Source organism: Schistocerca americana, chromosome 4 (genome assembly GCF_021461395.2).
Source record: "Schistocerca americana isolate TAMUIC-IGC-003095 chromosome 4, iqSchAmer2.1, whole genome shotgun sequence".
NCBI lineage: Eukaryota > Metazoa > Arthropoda > Insecta > Orthoptera > Acrididae > Schistocerca > Schistocerca americana.
The window spans coordinates 293,453,715-293,479,703 of NC_060122.1; the positions used below are offsets into that span (position 1 = coordinate 293,453,715).

At 43.4% G+C, this 25,989-nt stretch overlaps 1 protein-coding gene across 1 annotated transcript in view; it reads left to right on the top strand.

Moving 5' to 3' along the window:
* The first annotated feature begins 9,480 nt into the window (after positions 1-9,480).
* The window catches only part of LOC124613867 (signal recognition particle subunit SRP72), a 49,646-nt gene continuing 33,137 nt past the window's right edge, over positions 9,481-25,989 (top strand). The window contains exons 1-2 of the mRNA XM_047142594.1: positions 9,481-9,640; positions 9,755-9,872. Of these exons, the coding sequence (XP_046998550.1) occupies positions 9,538-9,640; positions 9,755-9,872 (221 nt within the window). The 5' untranslated portion in view covers positions 9,481-9,537. The remainder of the gene's footprint in view (positions 9,641-9,754; positions 9,873-25,989) is intronic.

Here is a 25,989-nt window from a genome sequence, read left to right on the forward strand (position 1 = left end):
TATCTATGGTGTGCGTACTGTAAGACCTTTGGTACACACACCATCAGATTATTTGACTTGTCGCTCTAACGAAGTAGGCGAGTGTCAGCAATATGTCTCGTGGTCTTATCGTTGCGTGTTTATCTTCTGCCGTTAGGTCAGACGATAGAAATGCCACTTGAACGCTTAGAGTAGCAGATTGACGGTGACCAACTTTAAGCAGAACTTGATTCATTTTCACACACATTTATTAAAATAATAAAAAGCATAGAAATTACTTAACTTGATTCTGGATGCTGTTTACAATTGACAAACTGAAGTTCCTTTGGTCTAGGTATGTTAATCTTATTCTCACATATCTCTGATACTTGACAAAAGTGTCTATACATTTCTCTTCGTGGCTATGTACAGGAATATGATAATCTCATTAGGCGCAGACTGAAACTTGACTATAGACTGGTACAGACAAATGGAGACTGACTAATCAGAGGTCTGTACACTCGTTATAATACCTCGCGCATTCAGGTATCACTGCGCGAGTGTGATCCGCGAGGTGAAAAGGTTCTACGTTAGCAGCAATCTCCTTGGCTGCGTTACATATTAATACGCTGATCGGCGGAAGCAGGATTTGGTCTGTCTCTAAGACAGCGCCATCTCATTGTGCGGAGACGGACAAGCGCTGCGCCTGCGCTGTTGTGCTTAGCGGGGCGCGCTCTAGTGGGAAAGTTGTGTACGCACTGACTACGCGGAACTATGTACACAACAATATCCCACCGCTGTTTCAGGCGTCTGCAGATACGTCTTCGGCCTGGAATCTCATTGACTCGAGTATAATTGTCTTCAGTGACAAGCCCTGCTGCTTCGAATTGAGCCCAGATGACCAGTAAAAATGTGTCTGGAGACGCCCCAGACAGTAGTACGATACCAAACTGTCCGCCGCTATGCAACCTAACATCCTGGAGTGATGCTGCTCTTGGATGCAATTCATTTCACAGCAGGGCCTCTTTGGTTGTCATCTGCGACTCCATTAAAGCACACCTGTACATCAACGACATTCTATGGCCTGTTTTGTTACCGTTCATAGTAAGCTATTCTGGGCTTACATTTCAACAAGCAAATGCCTGCCCGCAAACGGCGAGAGTTTCTACTGCTTGTCTTCATGCTTGCCAAACCCTGCCTTGGCCAGCAAGGTCGCCAGATCATTCCTCAATGGAGAATGTTTGGAGCATTATGGGCAGGATCGTGATTTTGACGATATAACACTCCATTTCGACAGAGTGTGCCATCATATCCCTCAGCCAGTGATCTCCAGCAATCTTCCACAGACATTTTTCCAGTCAGGCTGGTGGTATTCCCCATGGTCTGACTCTGTCTCTTGGACTCCATTCAAGAACCACTTTGTCCATCGGTCATCGCTTCTTTTGGCAACAAGGCCAGCCTATTGCCATTTCATAGTAGCTGTTCTCTCCAGGGAGTCTTTGACGTTGGTATGTGTTCTGAAGTTATATCCCCTTTTTGTCTTTCCTCGCTGTGTAGTTCTAAGTTTCTATCTCGTATATTAACAAGTGTCCAAATGTCACAGGTGTAAGCCAAACAGGGAGGAGATACTGATTAAAAATCCTTTTTTCAGTTTTACTGCTGTGTTTGACCTGACCATAGTTGAAAGTCTTTCAGATACTTGCCAGTAGACACACACTGAAGAGCCAAATAAACTGGTACACCTGACTAATATCATGTAAGGCCCCCGCGAGCACACAGAAGTGCCACAACACGATGTGACATGGACTCGACTCATGTCTGAAGTAGTGCTGGAGGTAATTGGCACCATGAATCCTGCAGGGCTGTCCATAAATCCGTAAGAGTACGAGGGGTGGAGATCTCTTCCGAACAGCATGTTGCAAGGAATCCCAGATATCCTCAATAATGTTCATGTCTGGGGAGTTCGGTGGCCAGCGGAAGTGTTTAAACACAGAAGAGTGTTCCCGGAGTCACTCTGTAGGAATTCTGGACGTGTGAAGTGTCGCATTGTCCCGCTGGAATTGCCTAAGTCCGTCGGAATGCACAATGGACATGAATGGTTGCAGACGATCAGACAGGATGCTTATATACATGTCACCTGCAAGAATTGTATTTAGATGTATCAGGAGTCCCATGTCATTCCAACTGCATATGTGCCACGCTATTAGAGAGCCTCCACCGACTTGAACAGCCACCTGCTGACATGCAGGGTCCATGGATTCATGAGGTTTTCTCCATTCCAGTAAACATCCATCCACTCAATACAATTTGAAACAAGACTCGTCCGACCAATCAACATGTTTCCAGTCATCAACAGTTCAATGTCGGTGTTGAATGGCCCAGGCGAGGTGTAAAGCTTTGTGTCGTGCGGTCATCAAGGGTACACGAGTGGACCTTCGGCTCCGAAAGCCCATATCGATGATGTTTCGTTGTCTTGAGCACATTAGGATGACGGGGATCCTATGACCTTGACTGTGCACTATTTTGTTAGAAAGAAGGTAAGCGAGGTTCTAGATATATTTTTATTTCTTTACAGTCACATTAAATGAATAGATAATATAATATAATATAATATAATAAACAAAAGTAACTCTTTTAGCGTTCACAGGTTAGTGCCTAAAAATCTATGTTAATTGAAGCGTGGAAATGTGTCTTCAGTTTTGTTTTCTTTCCAAAGGTGAAATATTTCCTACATACTATTAGCTCTCCCATTTTTATTATGAGCAATTTTGAAGTATTCTTTTAAATACAGACATTTAGTTTCCAGCTCTGCTCGGTAACATCTTCATAATAAATTTCAGCAAATTCTTTGCAGCTTTGTCTCAGCTCTTCGGAATTCAGAGTTTTCAAGCAAATAAATAAATAAATAAATAAATAAACCAAAACGTTGACTAATGTTCTCATATGAACTTAATCATTGTTTAGATGAAGGCACAGGTTATCAGTTATGGAGAGAAAAGTTTCGACTTTGAATTTATGTTTTTCATTCATTTGTACTGACAGTTCAGAGCCATCAACGAACTCTGGCATGAGCTTCTACCTTTTGTCCTTTGAGATAGGTCTTTGTAAACAGATTCCAGGTTTCTTTTTTTGGCGAATGATTAGAAGTCATCAAATTTACCCTGAGGTTAACGATAAAATCATCAGGTGAAGTGAACAAATTAGTTGCAATGTGCAGTGTTATTGTTTTTTTCTGAAGATAATTACTTGTTTTGTCTATGCTTTCTAATATAGAGCTCCAAATTTCTGTTAGCATAATAAATTATAGCTTTCCCATTTTTATGGACAGACTAAGGGCTTCGTCTATAATTTCTCTTGCCTATTCTGTATCTTCTGTGATAGGTATCAAAGTTTCTATAATTTGTTTGCAACTTTCATGCAAGGTACTTACTGCATCAGCTCGGGCTGACCATTTGGTTTGTGAAAGACTTTAAGTAACGTTTTTTGAACCTAAATGTTCTTTCAATATATTCCATCGGTAGGTAGAACTCCACAAAAAATTGTGCACTTTCTGAACCTTTTCAAAAAACTTTGTTGCCTCTGGTTAAGACCCAGCAACTTGGACACCTATCACATATAGTGAATGTACCACACATGGTACAAAGGTAGCAAATTTACATTTCTCCTTGATTCTTGCTTGTAGACCAATATACTTCCCCAACATATTTGAAGTGTTCACATAGCTTTGTCCTCTGCAATCTTTTATGGGAATATCATGATTCCCTAAAAAACAGAAGATGGTTTCCGCTAAATACTCAGATTTATGGTCTTCAATTAAGTATAAATTTCAGGAACCTTTCAACCCAGAAACGCGATCTTTTACATATCGAATTATAAAAGTTAGCTGCTCAACATGAGGCAGATCAGGCGTACTGTCAACGCTAATGGAAAAATATTTTGTTAATTTAACCGCATTTATGATTTTTTTAGGACCTGTTTTCTCATTACATCAATAAACTCATTTTAAATATTCGCTGATGAGAAGTGTTACCTTTTGCAGGACTTCCAAATTTTTGTTAGTGATTTGCAAGTAATGGATTGAATTCACTCAATAATTGCACACATCCCATATAACTTCCATTGTCGGGAGGTCCTAGGATTTCATAGTCACCTCGAAGTGTAAGCCCTCTCGGATGCCAAAAATTTTACAACAGCTACAGTCTGTGTAAGTACATTTCTCTAGTAATCCACTTTTTTTATGTTGAGATAATAAGTCTACGTCTATTCTGCCAACCTCTTTACTTCGTGCCAGATAAGTCATCATAGATTGCCTATGTGCTGGGCTATTTTCATGTGTTAAAATTATGTCATTAACGTGCTTCCAATCATTACATCCAATCGGAGAGTGTGGATTTATGTCATAAAGGTTAAATAAACAGCATGAAAAACAAAATACATAGTTTTTGGAAGGCGAGTACAACAACCATTTTCTTTCGATGCATTCATTGTTCTTTAATTTGCGAATACATAACTCTTTGTTGAAATATCTAGTTACTGATTTATTACCACCTTTGTAGGCTCTGGATGCCTCGGAAAAGACAGATTCTTTATTTTGAAAATATAAAGGTCACTTACAAATTAAAATTTTGCGATTTCTTTTTGCGAAATTTTCATGGAATTAATCAGCGGAATCGTGTGATATTTCATCTGGGTTGGAAAACTGTTGTTCAACTGACTCAGCTGTTGGTGTTGGTGAAGTCACTGAAGTTGTTGCACTTTCGTCATAGGGACCGTCGCTTTCTGACTCAGCCACTTTTCTTAAGTTGGTAGAAATCTGAAACTGGTGTAAAACATGGGGATTTAGAAATTCCCACAACTTGTGATCGACACGACTCATCATGTGGAAGATTTATTATTTGATTGCTACTTACAGAAGTTGCTCCAGTAGTAGTAGTAAAATATGCTGTTAATTTTGGTAACTTCTGATGTACAGCTTTTTTCCGTTTTACAGATCCACTAGGATATGACCGTTTCGGCATTTTATATTATAATTCAGTACTCATTTTTATATCGAAAATAGTAGCTAACACAAAACAAAACAGGCATACGACGATTTAATCAAAGAATACCTCAGAGCACAGTCAGTAACAACTATTAAGAAAACAAACGTCACAACACCGCGTACAAATACAGAGGAATTCCCGATCGTCGAGTCGGTTTATTTAAGTCGGTCGGTCACGTTTAATTTTACGTAGCTATTCGCTCCGGGCAGAACTGTGCACTGCGCAAAGCTAATCAGCAAGTAATTATTGTAGTCAATCATTATCGTTGGATTTTTTAGAAATAAATTTGTTTTTCAGTAATAAATATCGTTTATCATATGGTGAATTAGGGGACCCCTATCGATTGTGGGGCCCTGGGCACATGCCCAGTGGGAAAAAGGGGCCTGCTTTTGACACTTCGAACGATTCCCTTCAGTCTCGTTGGTCCCGTTCTTGCCGGATCTTTCTCCAGCCGCAGCGATGTCGGAGATTTGATGTTTTACCGGATTCCTGATATTCAAGGTACACTAGTGAAATGGTCGTACGGGAAAATCCCCACTTCATCGCTACCTCGGAGATGCTGTGTCCCTTCGCACGTGCGCCGACTATAACACCACTTCAAACTCTTATCTTGACAGCCTGTCATTGTAGCAGCAGTAAGCGATCTAACAACTGCGCCAGAGAATTGTCTTATACAGAGGGGTCCAAAAAAATGTATCCACTGTTTAAAAGTCCGTAACTTGCAAACTAATTGACGTAGTTGTCTCATTTTTGATTAAAGTCTAGTTTAAAGTCCAACTTAAATTTATCACTGTAGGTGTTCGAAATGGTCACCATTAACTTCCACAGACAAACGATGCCGACGAACTGCAGCACGAACTACTGACTGCAACGTGTTCATTTGGATATTTGCACATGAATATACGATGGATTCTCGAAGTTCATCCAATGTGCGTGGCTTTTGCCGATAAACGACGACCTTTAGTGTTCCCCACAGGTAAAAGACCAGAGGAGTTAGGTCTGGGGAACGTGGTGGATACTCCACAGCACCTCTATGGCCTATCCATCTTCCTGGTAGATTTTCGTCGAGATACGCCCTAACACGATTTTGGTAGTGGGCTGGGACACCATCTTGTTGAAACTAACTCTTCCGTCTCCATACAAGTCTCGGATGCCAGGTAAAATGGATATCTGAAGCTTCTGAAGGTACACCTCACTGGTAACTGTGCCGTCAAAGAAGAATGGCCTAATCAAGACCCAGTAAGACAACCCACACCACACATTTACTCCTGGCAAATTCACAGCTTTGTCTACATGGACGTTCGGATTTTCGGCGGCCCAGTAGACGCAATTGTGGCGATTTACTGTACCATTGAGTTTGAACTGTGCCTCATCAGACCACGCAATCATCTCTGCAAACTCTTCATCGTTGCGCACCATGTTAGTAAACCACTTGCAGTACTCCATTCTACAATCTGGGTCGTCCTCGTTCATTGCATATAGGAATCGTGGGATGTAGCCCTTCCACTTTCCTGTCTTCAAAATTCGCCGAACACTTGAGCGACTCACTCCAGTTTTACGGGCACACTGTCTCACAGACTTTTGTGATGAGCGAGTGAATTGTTGTAACACACGATGGGAGTTAGCTGGACTTGTTACTGTTACAGGTCGTCCAGATCGCTGTTTGTGTACATCTTTAACACAGCCTTCGGCTTTAAATTTGTCTCGAATGCGAAGAATCGTTAAACGTGTCGGTGGCTCTGTTTGATACTCATTTCGCCATTGCCATTGAACCTCATTAATGTTTTCGTACTTAAAATACCACTTCAAAACTGACTTACTTTCAACGAATGTAAGCCTTGCGCCAGCCATGTTTACTCGAGTAACTAGGTGCAACTAAGAACAAAACACTGACTATCTGGCGACTGTCATCTGACAAAACAAAACAACTCAATACAACGCTTGTGTGGCGATTGCCGGAACTCCAAACTATTAACACTACCACAGATGAGACAACTCCGTCAATTAGTTTGCCAGTTATGGACTTTTAAACAGTGGATATATTTTTTTGGACCCCTCTGTATAGGCGTTGCCGACCGCAGCGCTGTAGCGCCGTATTCTACCTGTTTTCATATCTCTGTATTTGAATATGCATGCCTATGCCAGTTTCTTTGGAGCTTCAGTGTATGAGCAACGCAGCCTGCTATAATATGGAAAAGCAGGGAACCAGGAGAAAAATGCTCCTATTGGAACACAGAAAAGGCTCTGACAGAAAAGTGGGGCACCAGCTGCCTCTGTCCTCACTTCGCCTTCCTCACCAAAAATTTCTGCATCCATACATATTGGCGTTTTATTTTTGTGCTGAAAGAGAGTAGCAGTGATACAATGATAGTGGAAGAGTGAGGAGACACTATTAGTGTGAGAGAGAAAGTGGCAGCGAAAGAGAGATGGATGAAGACAAAAGCAGTGAGAGCCAAAGAGTGAGAAGATAGTGATAGTCAGTGAGAAACAGTGGAAATAAAAGGGAAGGAGAAGTAGATGCAGATAGTAGCACTGGGACCAAAAGAGAGAAGAGACAGTGGAAATGAAAAAGATGAGTGGACAGTTTTGGTTCTCTCAGACCAGCGAACTTTAACATGATAAACTTTGCCCACATCCCCTATAGCCACATTTTTAAGTTTCCCAGTCTAGGGGTCAAAACCCTGGACAAACCATGCCCAAGGTCATGTGTGCAGAAGAGTCTGGTAGCTGAAGAAGAAAGGTTGGTTGATTTGGGGGAGGGGACCAAACAGCGAGGTCATCGGTCCTATCAGATTAGGGAAGGATGGGAAAGGAAGTCGGCAGTGCCCTTTCAAAGGAAGCATCCTGGTATCTGCTGAAGCGATTTAGGGAAATCGTGGAAAATTTTAATCGGGATGGCCAGATGCACATTTGAACTGTTGTCCTCCTAAATATGCGTCTAGTGTGCTAACCACTGTGCCGGCTCACTCGGTGAAGAGAAAGACAGCAGACTGTAAATGAGAAAGAAAAAGACAGTTACAGTGGGAGAGGAAAAGAATGGGGCAAAGAAGATGGCAGTGTGACAGACAATGAAAGAGGGAGAGAAGGAGACAGTGGTAAGGAAGAGAGAGAAAGGGATGTAGGCAGTGACAGGGGGAGAGACAGTCAGGAGAAAGAGCCGATGGGAGAAAAAGGAGGTAGTAGGAGGGGAACATATATAGAAAGCGGTAGTGAGAGGGAGATGCTGAGAATGAAGGTTTCACTACAAAGAGGGACTGAGTAAAAGAATTCAGAATGTTCTGTCTCAAAATAGTGTGAAGAGATTCATATGCCAAAATTTTTGGTGAGGAAGGTGGAATCAGGATTGAGGCACCTGATTTCCGAGTCCTAAAGAGAAAGATATTCGACTTTTTTGTGCTCTGACAGGAGCATTTTTCAGCTGGTATTTTGTATGTTTGAATATGACACATGATGCTCTAATCTTCGTAACTACTGATACTGTATTACGTAAAAGAACATTCGCGATACAGTACATAGTTTACGTTGTTTTATAGTTATTATGTCTATTTACTTGTTTCTTCTACGTATGTGTGATGATGCTTTTTACGAGATCTAATTGTGTCATGGATTTTGAACACTTGCACACTGATATTAGAAATGCGAAAATATCTCACTGTTTGTGTCTGAGTTGTTTAAGCTCATCGCATTGAATGCTCTGTCAAACTCTCGGTCCGCTAAGTCTTTGTTAACAGTCATGCTTTTGGAGCGCTCTTCTGTAGCCTAATGTAGAAACCCTCAGTGTTCTCCTGACATGTCTGCTCAATCCTCTGCATTGCTCGTTACCTATGCGAAACGATTGTTTTCTTTTCTTCTAAAGTATGTTTCTTCTTCATGTACACTGTGCTAGTATTTCGAATAACGATGATTGACATAACGACGTGAATCTATCTATGTTGATGTACTTAGGAATGACATTGCTGTCTGTCACCATCCAAATTTGTCATTCAGGCTAGTTGTTGTGTTTCCCATGTGAAACTATCGTTTTGGATATCAGGTTCTATTTCTTGTTCCATTTTGAGTGGTGTCTTCTTCCGGTGTGTTTCGTCATTGATCAGTAGCTTCACTGTATTTCCTGTGCGATATACATATATCTGTTAGAGCCCTGCTTGTTCTTCTTTTTTGCTGGAGCCGCTGATCTCAGTAGTTTTAATTCTTGAAATGATAAATAAACTAACCTCTGGCTACAAGGATGATTTTTCATTTCTTTATTGCGCTATCGATTTCACGAATACCAGCCCCATCTTCAGATGCACCTAACGTCCAATCTGTGTTAGGTATATTTCCTTGGGATCGCAGTTTGCTGTCACCGACGATCAACAATAAATGCAACGAAACCTTTTTCTGCTTTATCTTCCAGTACAATTGGTGATTTAAAATAGTCATCGGTAAAGATGAACCCACAAAGTGGATTGTCATATTGCATCACTGATCTGTGGACTGCTTCCTGTGACAGAAGCAAAGATGTGTACGTGTCTGCTCTGAAAGCGGCATTGCCGAAATGGCATCAGCGAAAGAAGTAAACTTAAGTACTCAGTATGCTGAGTTGAATCGCTTTGCGCAGAATGGAGAATATGAAAGAGCTCTGAAGTCTGCTAATAAAAGTAAGATACCTGTATTAGCCACCTCTTTTGTTACTTTGAGCCGACCTTTCACTTAATAACCATATGGACTCGCTGTACAGTGTCTCTTATATTTGTTGTGTTTAATTTCCACAGTCTTGCAACACGCCCCAGGCGAAGAAAAAGCCTTTCATTGCAAGGTCGTGTGCTTCATTAAACTTGACAAGTTTCAAGAGGGTTTGAAAGCAATCACTAACCAAAGTAACCTCTCCTCGTAAGTAATTCAGTTAATTGACACCATTCTAATTGTGTGTTCTTGCTATCGTTAAACATTGAAATATGTCAGGGGAACGAAATTGAACGTATATACGATGTGTACCTGTATTTCTGAGTGAAGAAATTAATTTACAAATTTAATCAGGTCTACTGGAGCTGTAGGAAAGGGACAGATCCAGCGGAATAGTTTCCCCATAAAAGTGAACTCTCAAAATGGTCTTATCAAGTAATGTCATGGGACCATTAGTGCCATTGTTTTCTCCCTCTTCCCTTCGCATATAGTTTTACCAGTTTTGGCAGTTAAATGTTTACTATTATTTACACTTCCATATTCAGCATACCGAGATGCAAGATGTAGTTTAAGGTACAAGCTTGTGTATACCAAACTGTTATTTTGGTATGCTCACAGCACACTTCACAATTAACTTTAGAAATAGAAGGCTGGTGCTCTTTTTTTTTTTTTTTTTTTATATATATATTCTGGGAAAGAATGTAGGAATGACCCCAGTATTTGTACTGTGTTGCTTTATTTATGGGAAATGTATTAAACAGTTGCAGGACTTCCATTAGGTTCTGAGTATTGCAATATAGCCTTTTCAATGAGTTTTTGTCAAATCAACGAATAACTGTAATATATACAGAGCCTGTGGAAGCTAAGTGGTTCATTGAAGAGCCTTAAAAGTCATGGTGGTCTCGGAGGTTTCTGAAAGATGAGTACCAGTTGACCTTGGGTTGAAGTATATTGAACCAATTACCTCTCATAGTCCATCTGTTTCTCAGCCTTAGGATTTTTCTTTACAAAATAATTTGCAGCCTCAGTGGTAAATATAGAAGCGATGCCTTTTGTTTTGCTGAACTCTGAAATAACTTAACTGGCACTGAGTGATTTCGACACCTGGTCTTGGTGTTTTCAGTCTTAAGACAGGTATAAAGGACCTCTCACTGCTAATCTGTCCTGTGGAAGTATCTTCGTCTCTACACAGCTACACTCACTCAAAACTGCTTGCTTACTAAATTACCAAACTGAGTATTTCTTGATGCCTCAGAATGTATCATACCAAGCAGTCCCTTCTCTTATGTTGTACCATAAATGCCTCTTTTTCATAATCTGATTCAGTACCTCTTAATTAGTTATTTAATCCACACATGTGATCTTCAATATTCTTCTGTAACACCGTATTTAAAACTCTTCTGTCTCCTCTAGTCGCCTATGTTTCAGTTGTATGTAAGGCTACAACCTAGACAAATACCTTCACAGAAGACATTCTAACACTTAAATTTATATTCAGTGTTAACACATTCCTCTATTCTAATCAGGATTTTATACACTCTTTACTTCTGCCATCAGTATTCTCGTGCCTAAATATCAAAAAACCATCCACTACTTCCCATATTGCATTTCCCAGTATAATTCTCTTAGCCACCTGTCATCATTCAAATACGCTTCTTTGGTAGCATTTTCATATTGTTGTTCCATCTTATCACCTCCTTTCCAGACAATATCCATTCCATTCACATGATCTAAATCATCTGCAGTCTAATAGAATTAAAGTGTCATTGGCAAACCTAAAAGTTCCCTGTAGTTTAATTCTATGTCCAGTTTTGTACATAGTTTCCCTTACTGCTTGTTGTATGTACAGATTGAAAACGGGAATGGGATGCAACTATGTTCACTCCAGTTCCTGTATAAGTTGTCTATAGCTGCACCCTCCTGCCCCAAATTTTCCTTGACAGTTTCATAATTTCAAAGTGTTTGCCAGTCAGCATTAACAAACGTTTTTTCTAGGACTACATATTTATAAATATAGGCCAGTTTTGTTGTTGGTGGGTATCCCAGACAACTTAATAACTCTGATTGAATGTCATCTATTCCAAGTGTGATGGTTTGGGCATAGTATTTTTACTGTTCTGTGAAATTCTACTAGCAGTCTTGCATGCCCCATCTCTTCTTTATCCACTTCTTCCCTTTCCATAACTTCTTAAAGTACCTTTCCTTAATAAAGTGATTCTGTGTGTTTCCTCCACACAGCCTTCCTTTTCTGTGATTGGTATTTTAATTTTCCACTACTCATATTTAGAAGAGAGATTGTCAGTACAACCAACAATATATTGGCGTATTCATTTCAGCATAATATATCCTTTAAGGTGGCAGAGTTACGTGATTTTGAAAGTAAGTTTACACTTTAGACAAGGTCAGGTCTCTACATATATACACACCATATTTCCAATTGCTTCTGAGCAGTAACTCCAACTTTTGTTTTCTGAGTCTGTGGTTTTTTATCATTAGCATTCTTCAGTAAATGAATGTTTCAGTGAATTCTTCGCATGTGCTTTCTGACTTATTTTCATTACATCATCATCAAAATGTTAAGTTTCCATGATACTGCTGATAACAGAAAAGCACTGAAATGCTTGGTTGTGTGAGACCATACAAATTCCCATTTCAGCCTGCCAGCTTCACCAGTGTTATCCTTGTATCCTCCTGGTTGTTGCACGCGAATCATTTATTCTAATTAACCAACCAAAAATGTGAGTGTATCAAATTGCATCATGTACATTTTCTTGTTTGCAGCTTTACTGAAAAAATTGAGCTTAACTTTGGTACTGGTCCAGACATCTATGTAGTTTCTATTAAAGGATTACATCTCTGCAAGGAATGATTGTTTCCTTCCTTAATCAAGATTCTCCATCATATTCTATTAAATACAAGGCAATAAATTCATTGAATGAGTGTAATCTTTATGATTTCTTATGAAATATGTGATCTAGATCATGACATAATGTAATTTTATTTATTATGATATATCAGCTACTGTCATAATCAGTTATGTAACGAAGCTGAAAGTAGGTTAAGAATGAGAAGGGTCAGTTATGCATTACAATTCAAGAAAAGTAAAAATCCCCCCTCCAAAACATGGAACTATTGAACAAAGTTGCAGTAAAACCTATGGGTAAGTGGCAGTAACAGCTCACTCGACTCAGCAGCACTACAGAAAAAAATGCAAGCTAAAAGGTGGCACTATTGGGGAATACTTTCAAAAAATGTAATGTTTGCTGACGACGAGTAGGTAGGTAGATGGTACAAATACATGCATATCTGACACAGCCAGGTGAATAGTGGAACAAGCTGGTTTATAGCCAATGCCCTGGTGGACTTCTCTACCACTGATTCTTTTGTAGGCTTTAGAATATTCTGCAAATTCTTGGACAACTCAATTTTTTACAACAAAAATGTAGAAAATGTTCTCACACTGTATATTTTTGTGCATTTAGTTACCCCATTGCTTATTTTTCATATTGTTCTGGGTGGTTTGGGTCCTTATCATTGTAAATAACAACTCGTCGATCCACTTGTTAAAACAATGAGCACATTTATTGTTACACTTCAGATATACGTCATTACACATCGAAAGTATCACATAGACAGAACATAATGACCACCTTGGCCCAAAGAGTTTTTGCACCCAGAGATGTTATGGCACATCAGTGTTGCCACAGAGCCCTTCTCCCCCCCCCCCCCCTCCCCCCCACAGTGCGGAGCATGAGGCTCTTGCTGTTGTGGGGGGAGGAGGGTGCAGGCGTCGCGCCGTCTTCGTCTGGAGGGGGAACTGGGTGGAGTGGGGCCGGGTTTTGAGCCCTTTTGGATGGAAAAATGTAATCACAGTGCCACACCAGTGGGAGTATGCGGCGACCGGTTTGTGAGGTGACAGGGGGTGGGGGGAATAGACGGAGACACGTGGTACAACATGTACAGTGTTCCCAGGGCGCCAATGAAAGATTGAATGAGGGAAGGATCTAAGGAATTGGGGATCGGTGAGGAGTGGAGAACGGAAAGTTCGAAGATTTCATCGTCGGCAGAGTGGGGGGGGGGGGGGGGAGATGACTAAGAGAATTATTTGTGGTAGTTATACAGATGTCAGATGGTGAAAGGTGTGAGACGTCGATGGAGACAGTAGTGGGTTGTTGAATGTTGGGTGAGAAGTGTGTGACGGGCGTAGCAGGAGAGGGTGGGGGTGAAGGGTGTGGACCCCGGACTCTGCCCAGTGAGGGTTCCCGGCGTTGGGGAAGGGGGCGTGGCCGGCGCATCATCCCTTGAGGAGGCGGCGGTGTGGAGGTCGTGTCCGATGTGGTCGGTGGCGTCGGGTTGCTGGAGGTGTTGTCTGCGGTGATCCACGCCAGCTTGAGTCGAGACACTGACACTGTCAAGGGTTTGCCTTTGATACAGATGTCGAACGTATTCGACGAGCGCCTAAGTACTCTGTAAGGGCCTGTGTATGGGGGTTGCATGGCGGCGTGCACTGTATCGCCCCTAAGCATCACAGCTTCACACGCGGCCAACTGCTGGTGCACGAATGTTTCAGGTGGAGTGTGTGCTTTTGGAGCGGGTGCTCTCTGCGCTCATATCGTCTGTCGTATGTTCTCGATTAGCAAGGGGTATTCGATGGTATCTTGGAGCAGTGAAAGCTCGACAAACTCGGCTGGTAGGGTCAACGGCTCGCCATAGAGCAGTTCGGCCACCGAGCACTGCAAGTCATCTTTATATACAGAACGGAGGCCTAGCAGTACCCATGGGAGGGCGTGTAACCACCGTTCCTCGTGGCACATTAGCGCTCTCTTCAATGTGCGGTGCCATCGTTCCACTAACCCGTTTGATTGGGGGTGGCAGGCTGTCGTGCGAATGCGGCTGATGCCGAAGAGCTCGCACATTTTTGTGAAAAGGACAGCCTTGAATTGACAGCCTTGGTCTGTAGTAATGGTTTCGGGGCAGCCGAAACGTGCGACCCATGTGGAGAGGACAGCGTTGGCGACTGTTTCGGCCAAAATATCGGCTAGAAGGTTTACCTTGACTCATCTAGTTGTTCTGTCGATAAAAGTAAGCAAGTATCGGTAACCATCTACCTGGGGAAGGGGGCTGACAATGTCGATGTGGATGTGGTGGAGTCTGCCAGAAGGAGAGTGAAAGACGCCTGAGGGGGGCGTGCAGTGGTGTCTGACTTTGGACGACTGGCATGAAATACAAGAGCGACACCAGTCGCAACAATCTTTGCGAAGCGAAGGCCATACGAAACGCTCGACGATGATGTGCATAGTTGCGCGAATGCTCGGGTGCATGAGACTGTGCAGTGCATCAAACACCGAGCGACGCAAAGAGGAGGGGACAAGGGGACGTGGCACGCCAGTGGAAGTGTCACACCATAGCTCCGAGCGTGTGCCGTGGCTTGTTTTACGCGCCGGCCGCAGAGAGTGGTTATAGTCAGATAAAAGGCTCACCAAGGAGTCATCATTTGTTTGCGCTCGAGCAAGAGCATCGAAGTCGATTGAGGAAGATATGCCCGAGATCTGGGAGAAATAATCAGCGGCTATGTCGTCGGATCCTCGAACGTATTGTACATTAGTTGTGCATTGTGAAATGAGGTCGAAATAACGGAACCTCCTAGGAAGTGGGTCGGCTGGAGGGTTTGTGAGTGCTTGGGCGAAAGGTTTGTGGTCTGTAAAGATCATGAGGGAGCATCCCTCGATGTCTTCGTGGAAATATCTAATGGTTTCGTAGACAGCTAAGAGCTCTTTGTTGAAAGCGGACTACTTGCACTGAGAGGGGGAAAGTTTTTTTGAAAAGAAATTAAGACGTTGCACCACCTCTCGTCTGTGTTGTTGAAGTACTGCGCCGATATATATTTCGCTAGCGTCTGTGGTGAGCGAAAGTGTTGCATCCAGGTGTGGATGGGCAAGCGTGATGGCTTCCGCGAGTGCAGTTTTCAGTTTTTTGAAAGACGCATGCATGACCCCTGTCCATGGCACGCGCCGGTCGCCTGATGTTTGCAGCCCGCAGAGTGCGTCTGTGAGTGGGACCTGTAGTTCGGTGGCTCTTGGGATGTGGCAGAGGAAAAAATTGATCATTCCTAATAACCGGCGGAGTTCACGGTATGTTTCTGGTATCGGTAGCTGTTTGATAATGTCTATTTTCTCTTGTGTGGACCAGATACCATCGACTGAAACTATGTGTCCCAGAAAAACAACAGAATCCTGTCTGTTTGCATTTGTCTTTGTTGACGATCACATCGTGGGATTGTTAAGTGTCAAACAGCGCCCGGATGTGAAGCTCATCTTTCTCCCCAGAGGAAGAAAAGATCAAAATGTCATCCAGGTACATGTAGCAGAAAGGTAGGGGTCATAACACTGTGTCTAAGAACCTCTGCCAGGTTTGGGCGGCGTTTTTCAAACCGTAAGGCATGTAAACGTATTCAAAGAGGCCGAAGAGTGTGGTGATGGCGGTTTTAGGGATATCTTGTTCGTACATTGGTATTTGGTGATACGCTTTCTCACATTCTACTGCACTTAAAATTTTAGTGCCTGCCAGCTGAGAAGCGAAGTCCTGAATGTTCGGTACTGGATAATTGTCCATGATTGTGCGGTCATTGAGTCGTCTGTAGTCGCCACAGAGTCTGTAGGAACCATCCTTCTTCGGTGTGAGATGAATTGGTAATGACCAGTCACTGGAGGATGGGCGTACAATGCCTGCTTTTAATAGGTCTGAGACGATTGCTTTCGCTGCTCTGAGTTTGTGTGGATTCAGGCGTCGCGTTTGGTGTCTGTCCGGAGGGCCCTCAGTCATATTGAGTTTGTGGCATGTGCCACTTGTGATTGATAACATGCTACGCGCGGGGTTCGTAGTTAGCGTTCGAACACTCGTGCAATGAGTCAATGATTTGAGCGCACACCGGTTTGTTCGAAGAGCGAATACCTCGAAGTGAGGCAAGTTCGAATTTCATGCTCTGTAATGTCTGTTTGGTATGCTTGATAAGGGAGGTGAGCTTGGCCTGCGTTTGCTTGAGTTCACTGATTTCTTGTCATTGTAGTAGCATGTCGCAACTTTTACTAGTTAACTTGGCCGCAAGAAGAGCACTGCAATAGTGAAATGTCAATGTTTGTTGACCGAATGGGTGATAGACGCAGTGGCCGTAAGGGCGATAGTCTTTTGCGAAGGTTGGTGGACTAGTGTCCTTCGCGGAATGTCTAGCAAAAATTTGTGGTGTCACTGCAAGTCAATGCCTAAGACCGGACAAGTCACCTGTGCCACATGAAAAGTCCACGAAAACTTCAAGTCTTTTGACAGTTTGAGCGTTAAAAGGCGCCATACCTGACACTTCGATATGAGAGTCATTAGCTGCGTGTAACAGTTTGGGCGAGGAAGTTAACACGGTAGGTGCGAGAGCTGGGGGTATTACACTCGTATCATCTCCATTGTCATTGAGGAATTTAGTTCCTGAGGCGAGGTCAAGAGCGAATAGACAACCGTCGGTGCTTACCGTGTTAGATGCTGTTGCTGCTGTAAGGCGTATTTTTTCCTGTGCGTGCAATGCTGCACTTATGGTGCCTCGCGAGCTGTGTTTCCCACTGCGCAAGGGCTGCCACATTTCCTGGCCGCGTCGCTGAAGTTGGCGTGGAACCAACACAGCGGCCAGGCTGCATTAGGCGGGGGTGATGTAGAACTCCTGGTGTTGGCTGTGTCCATTGTGGAGCGCTGCAGTGTGGTGTCAGTTGTCATTGCAGATATCGTGGAGGCTGTATCTGGTTACTCGCACTGGCGGGCAGATGTCACCACTGCCGTAGTGTGAACGCTGAGGAAGCGAGCTCGCCTGAATCCTGGAAGGGGAACGGGGGGTGGGATGCTGTTGAGATCGCTACCCCCACTCTTCATGCTGTGCGCTCACCTGTTAATAATCCTGAAAGCTCGATCCGCGACCGAAAGCTTCTCATCCAAAGTGCTGTTGGTGAGCGGCAGGAGCTGTAGTTGTAATGCTTCCGGCATTTTGACAAGCCACATAGACCATAACACTGTATCGGGTAGCAAATCCACAGGTGCGAGGGCATGGAGCCGCCGCCATAGTCCGGATGAGGTGAGGTCGGCAGGTGTTCCTCGTGAATGATATGATGAATAATCTCATCTGGAGCTCGAGAAAGTCTTTCACAAATGAGTCTTTTCGCGTTCGTATATTTCGGTGAAGGCGGCGGGCTGATAACAATGTCGCTAATCAAATCCAAATGGTCATGCAAATGTCCCACCAAACACGTGAAGCGTGATTCTTCTGAGTCAATGCCTGTGGCGGCGAAAATAGAGTTGACTAACGCGAACCATGTGTTGGGTTGCATTTTTGCGAAAGTCAGCAGTTTAGGTAACTTTGTTGGTTTGGAATCCACGACCACTGGGTGTGTAAGAGCCACAGGTGTGGGAGCAGTAAATATGGCGTCTGCCGGAGGGGGGGGGGGGTGTAGGCCCTGGGCCCCGTAAACTGCTACACCCCTCGGATTGGTCGTTATTGCTGTCTGATGTCTAGCAAAAGAAAAGTGGTTGAGGTACTAGGAGAGGTCACATTCACTATACACTGTTGAGTTCGATCAGAAAATTGAGGCTGTGCGTAGCCAGGTGTGGAACCAATTCGCGGCGTGGATGATGTAGCAGCCGTGTAGTGGCACTGCTCCGAAAGTTGGTGCAAAGTTCTGAGGGGGGGGGGGGGGGGTGCGCACCCCTGAGCGTGTGGCGTGTGACGTTAGCGGTGGAATGTCCGGATCTCTTTTCACACTTTGTCCTGTATGTTCGAAAGAATGATCTTGAGGCAAGATGGCGGACGGTACGTATGCATTGTCTGTGATTGTTGTGGTACTGCAATCCACTCGCAGGTCAAAGGGCCTCGTAATGTTAGATGTATAGAGTCCATGCCTAGTGCAGGTGGGTGGCATGGTCGGATTCTGACCGTAGAAATCGTACGGTGGTACACCTCGTTGCGTGGGCCACATGACAATTGTTATTGAACTCAGGTAGAACACAGGAAGAACGTCACAAACTGTCGTCAGGGTCACCAGTGTGGGTGGTTTGGGTCCTTATCGTTATAAATAACAACCCGTCGATCCACTTCTTAAAACAATGAGCATATTTATTGTCACACTTCAGATATACATCATTACACATCGAAAGTATCACATAGACAGAACATAACGGCCGCCTTGACCCAAAGAGTTTTTGCGCACCAGAGATGTCATGGTACGTCAGTGTTGCCACGAGTTCTAATATTTTCTTACTTAGATTAGAATTGTTACATTAAAATAACGAAGGAAGACATTCTGAAAACTTTATGCACATGCTGTCAACATTGTTATGATTGGAAATTCTTTCCCAATTTTCCCTAGCCAGTAAGAAATTAAAAATTCTGATTTTTTTCAGAGGAAGTTCTTTTATCAAGTACTTTTATGCTACTGCTGCTACGTGTTCTCTTTAAACATATCACTGTAACAAATGCTCAGTACTCTGCTTGTGAATTTGTAGTTTGTGTCTGTGATGAATATTGATCAGTAGTGGAATTTGTACATTCTGTTAATTTTGTTGGGCAGTGTGTGTTGTGGATCGTATTGAATGCAATAGACCCTCCCTCCTCCCCCTGCACCCTGCATAGCTGTGTATGTTAAAGCTTCGCTTACAGGGCAGGGAGGTGTGCTGGTCTCAGATAGAATCCACCTGGCAACTTAACAGTGAGGGTCAGTGTTGTGCCTGCCAGCCTGGATGTGGATTTCAGGTAGTTTCCCACATCCCACTAGGTTAATACCATACTGGTACCCAAGTCCTACCTTAGCTACATCATTTGTAAAGATTTAGAAAACTTTCACTCACTTCCACATGAATAATGCTATATGCAGGCAGTTGGGATACATGTATTCCATCCCAGGGGGTAACAGGTTGGTGACAGGAACCTTTAAATTGACTGTGCCGAATCAGTTAATAACCATGTCAGTCCTGCACTGATGTGGCACAAATGCGAAAAGAAAAAGAAGACTGTGTTGTGGTCATATTTATCAATGCATTTGTAGCACTGCTACCTTTTCGAAATAATGTCCCACTCGTATGATGTAATGTACATTGCTCCAGCTTGTGAGACAGGAATGTGAGCCAGAGCAGGATTGAATGTGTGTTGCATAATAATGACGTGTGTGTGGTTTTTATGTGGTTTCCCATGCTCATTTAGGTAAATGCTGGGTTGGTCCCCAGTTCTCATCTCAGAAAATACAATACACAAACAGTTAAAATATGTTCCTTAAAATTTCTGGAACAATGTATATGCTGGGAAGGTTTTAAATTTCACACTTAAAATTTAATCACACGGAGAACAAATTTTACACAATTGACATACTGGTGGTGCGCACTCCCTTAAATGAGTGACAACTGCGGCAGCAAAAAGGGCATCTGGCCCCTTGAAATAAAATAAACTTGCTGAGTTCTGAGGACTGGCAGATTGCCACTGGGTGCTGTGCATATGTTTAATAATCATGAAATTAAGTTCCGGTGATTTAATAGTAAAGTTCTTAGTCTTTTGTGATTGGGTCAATACAGTGTTTGAGATAGCAGTAAAAACCATATTTTGAGAACTCTCTGCTAAAACAACTTGCTAATATGTATGTTGCTATTGGAGCTAATTATACTTCATTGTCCTGTAGCCAATGTTCAGTAAAGCAGATTATGTCTATATTCAGTTTATACTGGAGTAGTGCTTCTGACGTTGTAGTTCTATTCTTAAGTGATTGAACATCATGGTGTAATACAATAAAATCTGGGCATTTACACTTTAGTTAAAACGATTTCTAGTTCTTCGTCCATCAGCATTTGTAATACTGCATTTACCCTAAAAAAATCTGCAGTGACTTTGTTGTGTGGGGCTTTTATTTTCTGGTGGCTATCAGTGAGTTTATTAAAAGTTGTGGTTCATCAAACTCTGTCCTATGCAGTTTAAACCACTTTGTAATCTGCGTCAGACTGATGATTTTATTGTTTACAACTGACACTAGACACTGTAATTTGCATTTGTTTGCCACCAATCCTATTTTCCACATTATTATTATTATTATTATTATTATTATTATTATTATTATTGTAGTGTAGTAACTCCTGTTCTGGCGCATTTAAATGAAGTCTGTGGACTGCATGGAACCTTTGCTGCAAGCTGCTTATATATGTAATATAGACATTCTTGAAGTCTGTATCTATTTCAGTGATACACTTGTTTACAACACCAATTAAAGCCATTGGCTAAACTGTGGAAGAACACTATGTCATTTCCCCTGTGGACTAATAGAGCTCCATTTCACTGTTTATTTTGTACACACTCCATGGAATTGCTAATCTTGTTTTGATGACGGAACAACCTCAAACAGTATGCATAGAGTGGCTGATGAAGGAGACAGTTGAAGGCTTTGTGTCTAGCAACTGCACCATGGCCAGAGGATTAAATACAGAAACACAAAACTAATAAGAAATGAACATCAACAGGAAGAAAATCTATACCACTGAGTACTGGCTGTTCCCAACACACACAAAATATCTCACATCTCAGGAAATGTTTTTCCCTTACGTATCGAAAATTTTCATAGTTTTTACCAATACTGTTTACTGAAATTATATGGAACACTTAACGTAAAACACAGTCTTTCACAAACCTATGAAAAATTGTCATGACTGCTTGAAATAATGGCCGTTTTTATCGATATGAATGACCTGTACCTCTTTCTAGTCACATAGCACATGCAGTTGTTCCAGTGACTTATGGTAAACTGATGCCAGTGTCAGTTTTTCTACATATTCAATATAGAATATAATGGGAATCTTGTCAGGTCTGTAGGCTTTTTTTTTTTATTGGACAATTTGGTCTATTATTTAATTCTGCCTCATTTATCTCTCTATCTTGTAGGAACTGTGTTGTGCTCCCTTATTTTCAAAACATAGAATTTCGTATTGCAGTCGTAATTACATCACTTTCCATTTTAGTACCCTCTTGGACAGACAGCCTTGTTCTATTGAATGATTGTATGTAGAATCAAGTGCTAAATGCTGCAAATTGACTTCGTGAAAATTAACTCCTTATGTGTCAAAATGAAGTTCAGATTGCTCATTGGTCACATGATCTGGTAGCACTGTTCACAGTATTTGCTTAGACACATGAAGACCCGTTATTCACATTTCTCATTTCCAAGCTAAACCATGGAAAATATGTAGTGTGGACTCTATGATAGTTGTTTTGATGACTGTCATCATTCATGTGCATTAACTGAATCATGATAATGAAATTTTCAGAAAAGTTTGCTGTCCAGTTTAAAGATAACTACAGTCTCACCAACATGCCTTGCATCACAGAACTTTCAATGCTATCCAATGAATAGAATGTCTTCGCCATGTCACATGACAAAATTGCTGTGGATGGCATTGGAGGCACTGTGGGAAGAGCTGTATGGAATAAACTAAAATCCCACACACACACATTGTTGATAACTGAAGATTTCATTTTTTAATGTGGTGGAAACCATTTGAAATGTTCCTTTGCGAGGGTTTCAGAAATTGAAGTAAATGGGTGTTGCTTTGTTTGAAGAGAATTTATCCCAATTTCAAAATTGTTTTCCTTCAGGAAGAATAGCCAGGCTCATTATTGTTACTTCAACATATTCAGAGTTGAAGCTGTCTGTTGATACAACAGGTATTCAAACAGATAACAAGTCCTAAAAGTAAGAGATTTTATAGAAGTTGTTAAACATGTTATTTGGAAAAAGTTTGTCCAGTTGCAGTCATGTGTGACACAGATTGAGAATATTGACTTAGAAAAAAAGAAAACAATTGATGTTACAGAAAAAATGAAGAAAAATAAACTGATTTGACTGAATCTAAAATGAGTCCACTTAAGTTAGGAGGGGAGGGAAAGGGGCACAACCGAGTGGTTCCCCATTCAAAAGCTGTTACGTAATTATTTAATGAGGTCTCATTGACAGAGTTCATGACTACATATCCTCTGCTTCTTTAAGATGTGGTGATCCCCTAAAGCCAAACTAGTTATCAGTTCAAATAAATTAAAATGTGCCCAAGGCTGAAAATTCTACCGTTTATTTTGATTACTAATTTAAGTGGCTACTGGGGTTATTATAGGAACTGAGCAGCTTATGAGAGGGTATCGGGTAGCATCTGCACCTACGTCCTTCACTGCCTTTACAGCGAGTCTGTCACTCCACAAACACCTTTAGAGGCTGTTGCTGTTCAGGTATGGGCGCCCCAGGCTGTAACACTGCAGTCTCTATCTTCCACCGGATGGTGATGTCCCGCAGCATGTCCTGGCTGCACTGATAGCCCAATTGGCACCACCTTTTCTGTTACTGGGCGACTTCAATGCCCATAACCCTCTGTGGGGTGGATCAGTGGCAACAGGCTGAGGCAGCATCGTTGAGCAAGTATTGGCTCAGCTCGACCTTTCTCTTTTAAATAATGGTGCCTTCACACTTTTCAGTGCGGCGCATGGCACATACTCAGCCATCGACCTTTCGATCTGCAGCCCTAGCCTATTACCAACTGTCCAATGTAGTGTGCATGACGACTTGTGCAGTAGTGACCACTTTCTGATCTTTCTGTCATTGCCATAGCGTCACTCTCCTGGGCGCCCCTGCAGATGGGCTATGAATAAGGCTGACTGGGACTTGTTTACCTCCACTGTCACTATTGAGCCTCTTTCCCATGACGCCATTGATGTGGTGGTTCACCCGGTCACCACTGGCATCGTTACTGCTGCAGAATCTGCCATTCCCTGTACTTCTGGGTCCTCTCAGCGGAGGACTGTGCCTTGGTGGTCGCCCGAGATCGCTGAGTCAATTAAAGGTCACAGGCAGGCACTCCAGCGTCACAGGCAGCATCCCTCATTGGAACAACTCATCGCCCTTAAACGGCTCCGTGCGCGAGCCTGCTGCCTCATTCGCCAATGGAAGCAGGAGTACTGGGAAAGGTATGTCTCCACCATCGGCCTACGTACCTCTCCATCACAGGTTTGGGCCAAGATTAGGCGACTCTATGGCTATACTATCAGACCCCCGTCAGCATACCTGTGCTTTCACTGAATAGAGCAGTCTGTACTGACTCAGACACAATTGCAAACCGCTTAGCGGAGCATTTTGCTCAGAGTTCAGTTTCTGTGAATTACCCACTGGCCTTCCGCTCCCTGAAAGAGCGGTTGGAACTTCGGAGCCTTTGATTTCACACACACCACCCTGTGTTGTACAATGCTCAGTTCAGTGAGTGGGAATTCCAAAGTGCCCTAGCCACTTGCCCTGATATGGCTCCCGGGCCAGATCGCATCCAATGTCAGATGCTCAAGCACCTCTCAGTGGACTGCCAGTGATGCCTCCTAGACCTTTTCAATTGTATCTGGGTTGAGGGTGAGTCCCTGTCCCAATGGCGGGAAAGCGTCGTAATTCCCATGTTGAAACCTGGAGGTGGACAGCTACCGCCCCATTAGCTTCACCAACGTTGTTTGCAAGTTGCTCGAACGCATAGTGAGCCAGAGGTTGAGTTGGCTACTTGAGTCTCGGGGCCTTCTGGCTCCGTCTCAGGGTGGGTTCCGTAAGGGCCGCTCTGCCACCGATAATCTGGTGTGCCTGGAGTCTGTCATCCATATGGCCTTTGCCCGCCGTCAGCATCTGTTCACTGTCTTTTTTGGCATGTGGAAGGCATACGATACGACATGGCGACAACACATCCTCTCTACACTTTATGGTTGGGATCTTCGGGGTCCGCTCCTGATTTTCATACAAAATTTTCTGTCGCTTGGTTCCTTCTATGTGCAAGTTGGCAAGTTGTGGCCTCCCATAGATCCTCCCGAGTTCAGGAGAATGGGGTACCGCAAGAATCTGTCTTCTGTGTCTGCCTCTTTTTGATTGCAGTTAATGGGCTCGCTGTGGTGGTGGGAATGTCTGTCTGATCTTCCTTGTATGCTGACGACTTCTGCCTATACTATAGCTCCACTGGCAATGTGACTGCTGAACAGCAGCTGCAGGGTGCTGTCCAAAAGGCACAGCCTTGGGGCTGTAGCGCATGGCTTCCAGTTTTCGGCTGCCAAGACCTGCGTTATGCATTTCTGCCAGTGACACACTGTTCACCCTGAGCCATGGCTTTATCTTGATGGCGAACCTCTTGCTGTCGTGGAGACGCATCAGTTTTGGGATTGGTATTCGATACCCGGTTGACTTGGCTGCCTCATATTTGGCAGCTTAAACAAACGTGCTGGAGGCATCTTAACGCTCATCATTGCTTGAATCACACCAGCTGGGGTGCTGAAAGGTCTACCCTTCTACGGCTGTACCAGGCGTTAATTCAGAGCCTGGCTAATGGTTCGGCATCACCTTCCACATTGCGGTTGCTGGACCCCATCCTTCATAGCGGGATCCGACTCGCCACTGGAGCTTTTCGGACAAGCCCTGTCAACAGCATACTTGTGGAGGCAAGTGTCCCTCCATTGCGGTTCTGGCACCAACGATTACTGACCGCTTATGCTACACATGTTTGTAGCTTGCCCAGGCATCCCAATTATTGTCTCGTGTTCCGTCAGTTGGTCATCCATCTTCCAGAACGGCGGCCCCAGTCAGGGTGTACGATCACGCTTCGCGTCAGAGCTCTTCTCTCTGGGCTTGAGGTTTTCTATCTTTTACCTCTTTTTGTGTGCCCTGCCAATGCCTTCAGCTCAATTTGGCACAGGGCCTGAAGGACTCAGTCCCTCCTGAGGCCCTCCGCCGCTGCTTTCTTTCAATCCTTGCCGCGTTTCAAGGCTCTGACGTTGTCTGTACTAATGGTTTGATCGTTGCTAGTCGTGTCGGTTATGCTCTTACTCTAAGGGATCATTATGAACAACACTCATTGCTGGCTGGCAGCAGTGTTTTCAATGCCAAGCAGGTCGCCACCTCTTGTGCGCTAGAGTATATCCGCTCCTGCTCAGGTGAGTCTTTCGTTACCTGTAGTGGCTCCCTGAGCGGTTTACGAGCTATCGACCAGCGTTTCCCTCACGCTCATCTGGTGATGGGTATCCAGGAGTCCCTCCATATTCTTGCCCGTTGCGGCCACTCTGTGGTCTTTGTGTGGACCACGGGTCATGTAGGCATCCCGGGAAATGAACATATTGACACGCTGGCCAAAAAGGCTTTCGGTGCACCAGCCTTGGAGATTGGCCTTGCGGAGAGTGACCTCAGGTCAGTTTTGCGGCAGAAGGTACTTCGCGCCTGGGGTGAAGAATGGGGTGCCCTGCCTTCACCCAACAAACTTCGGGCCATCA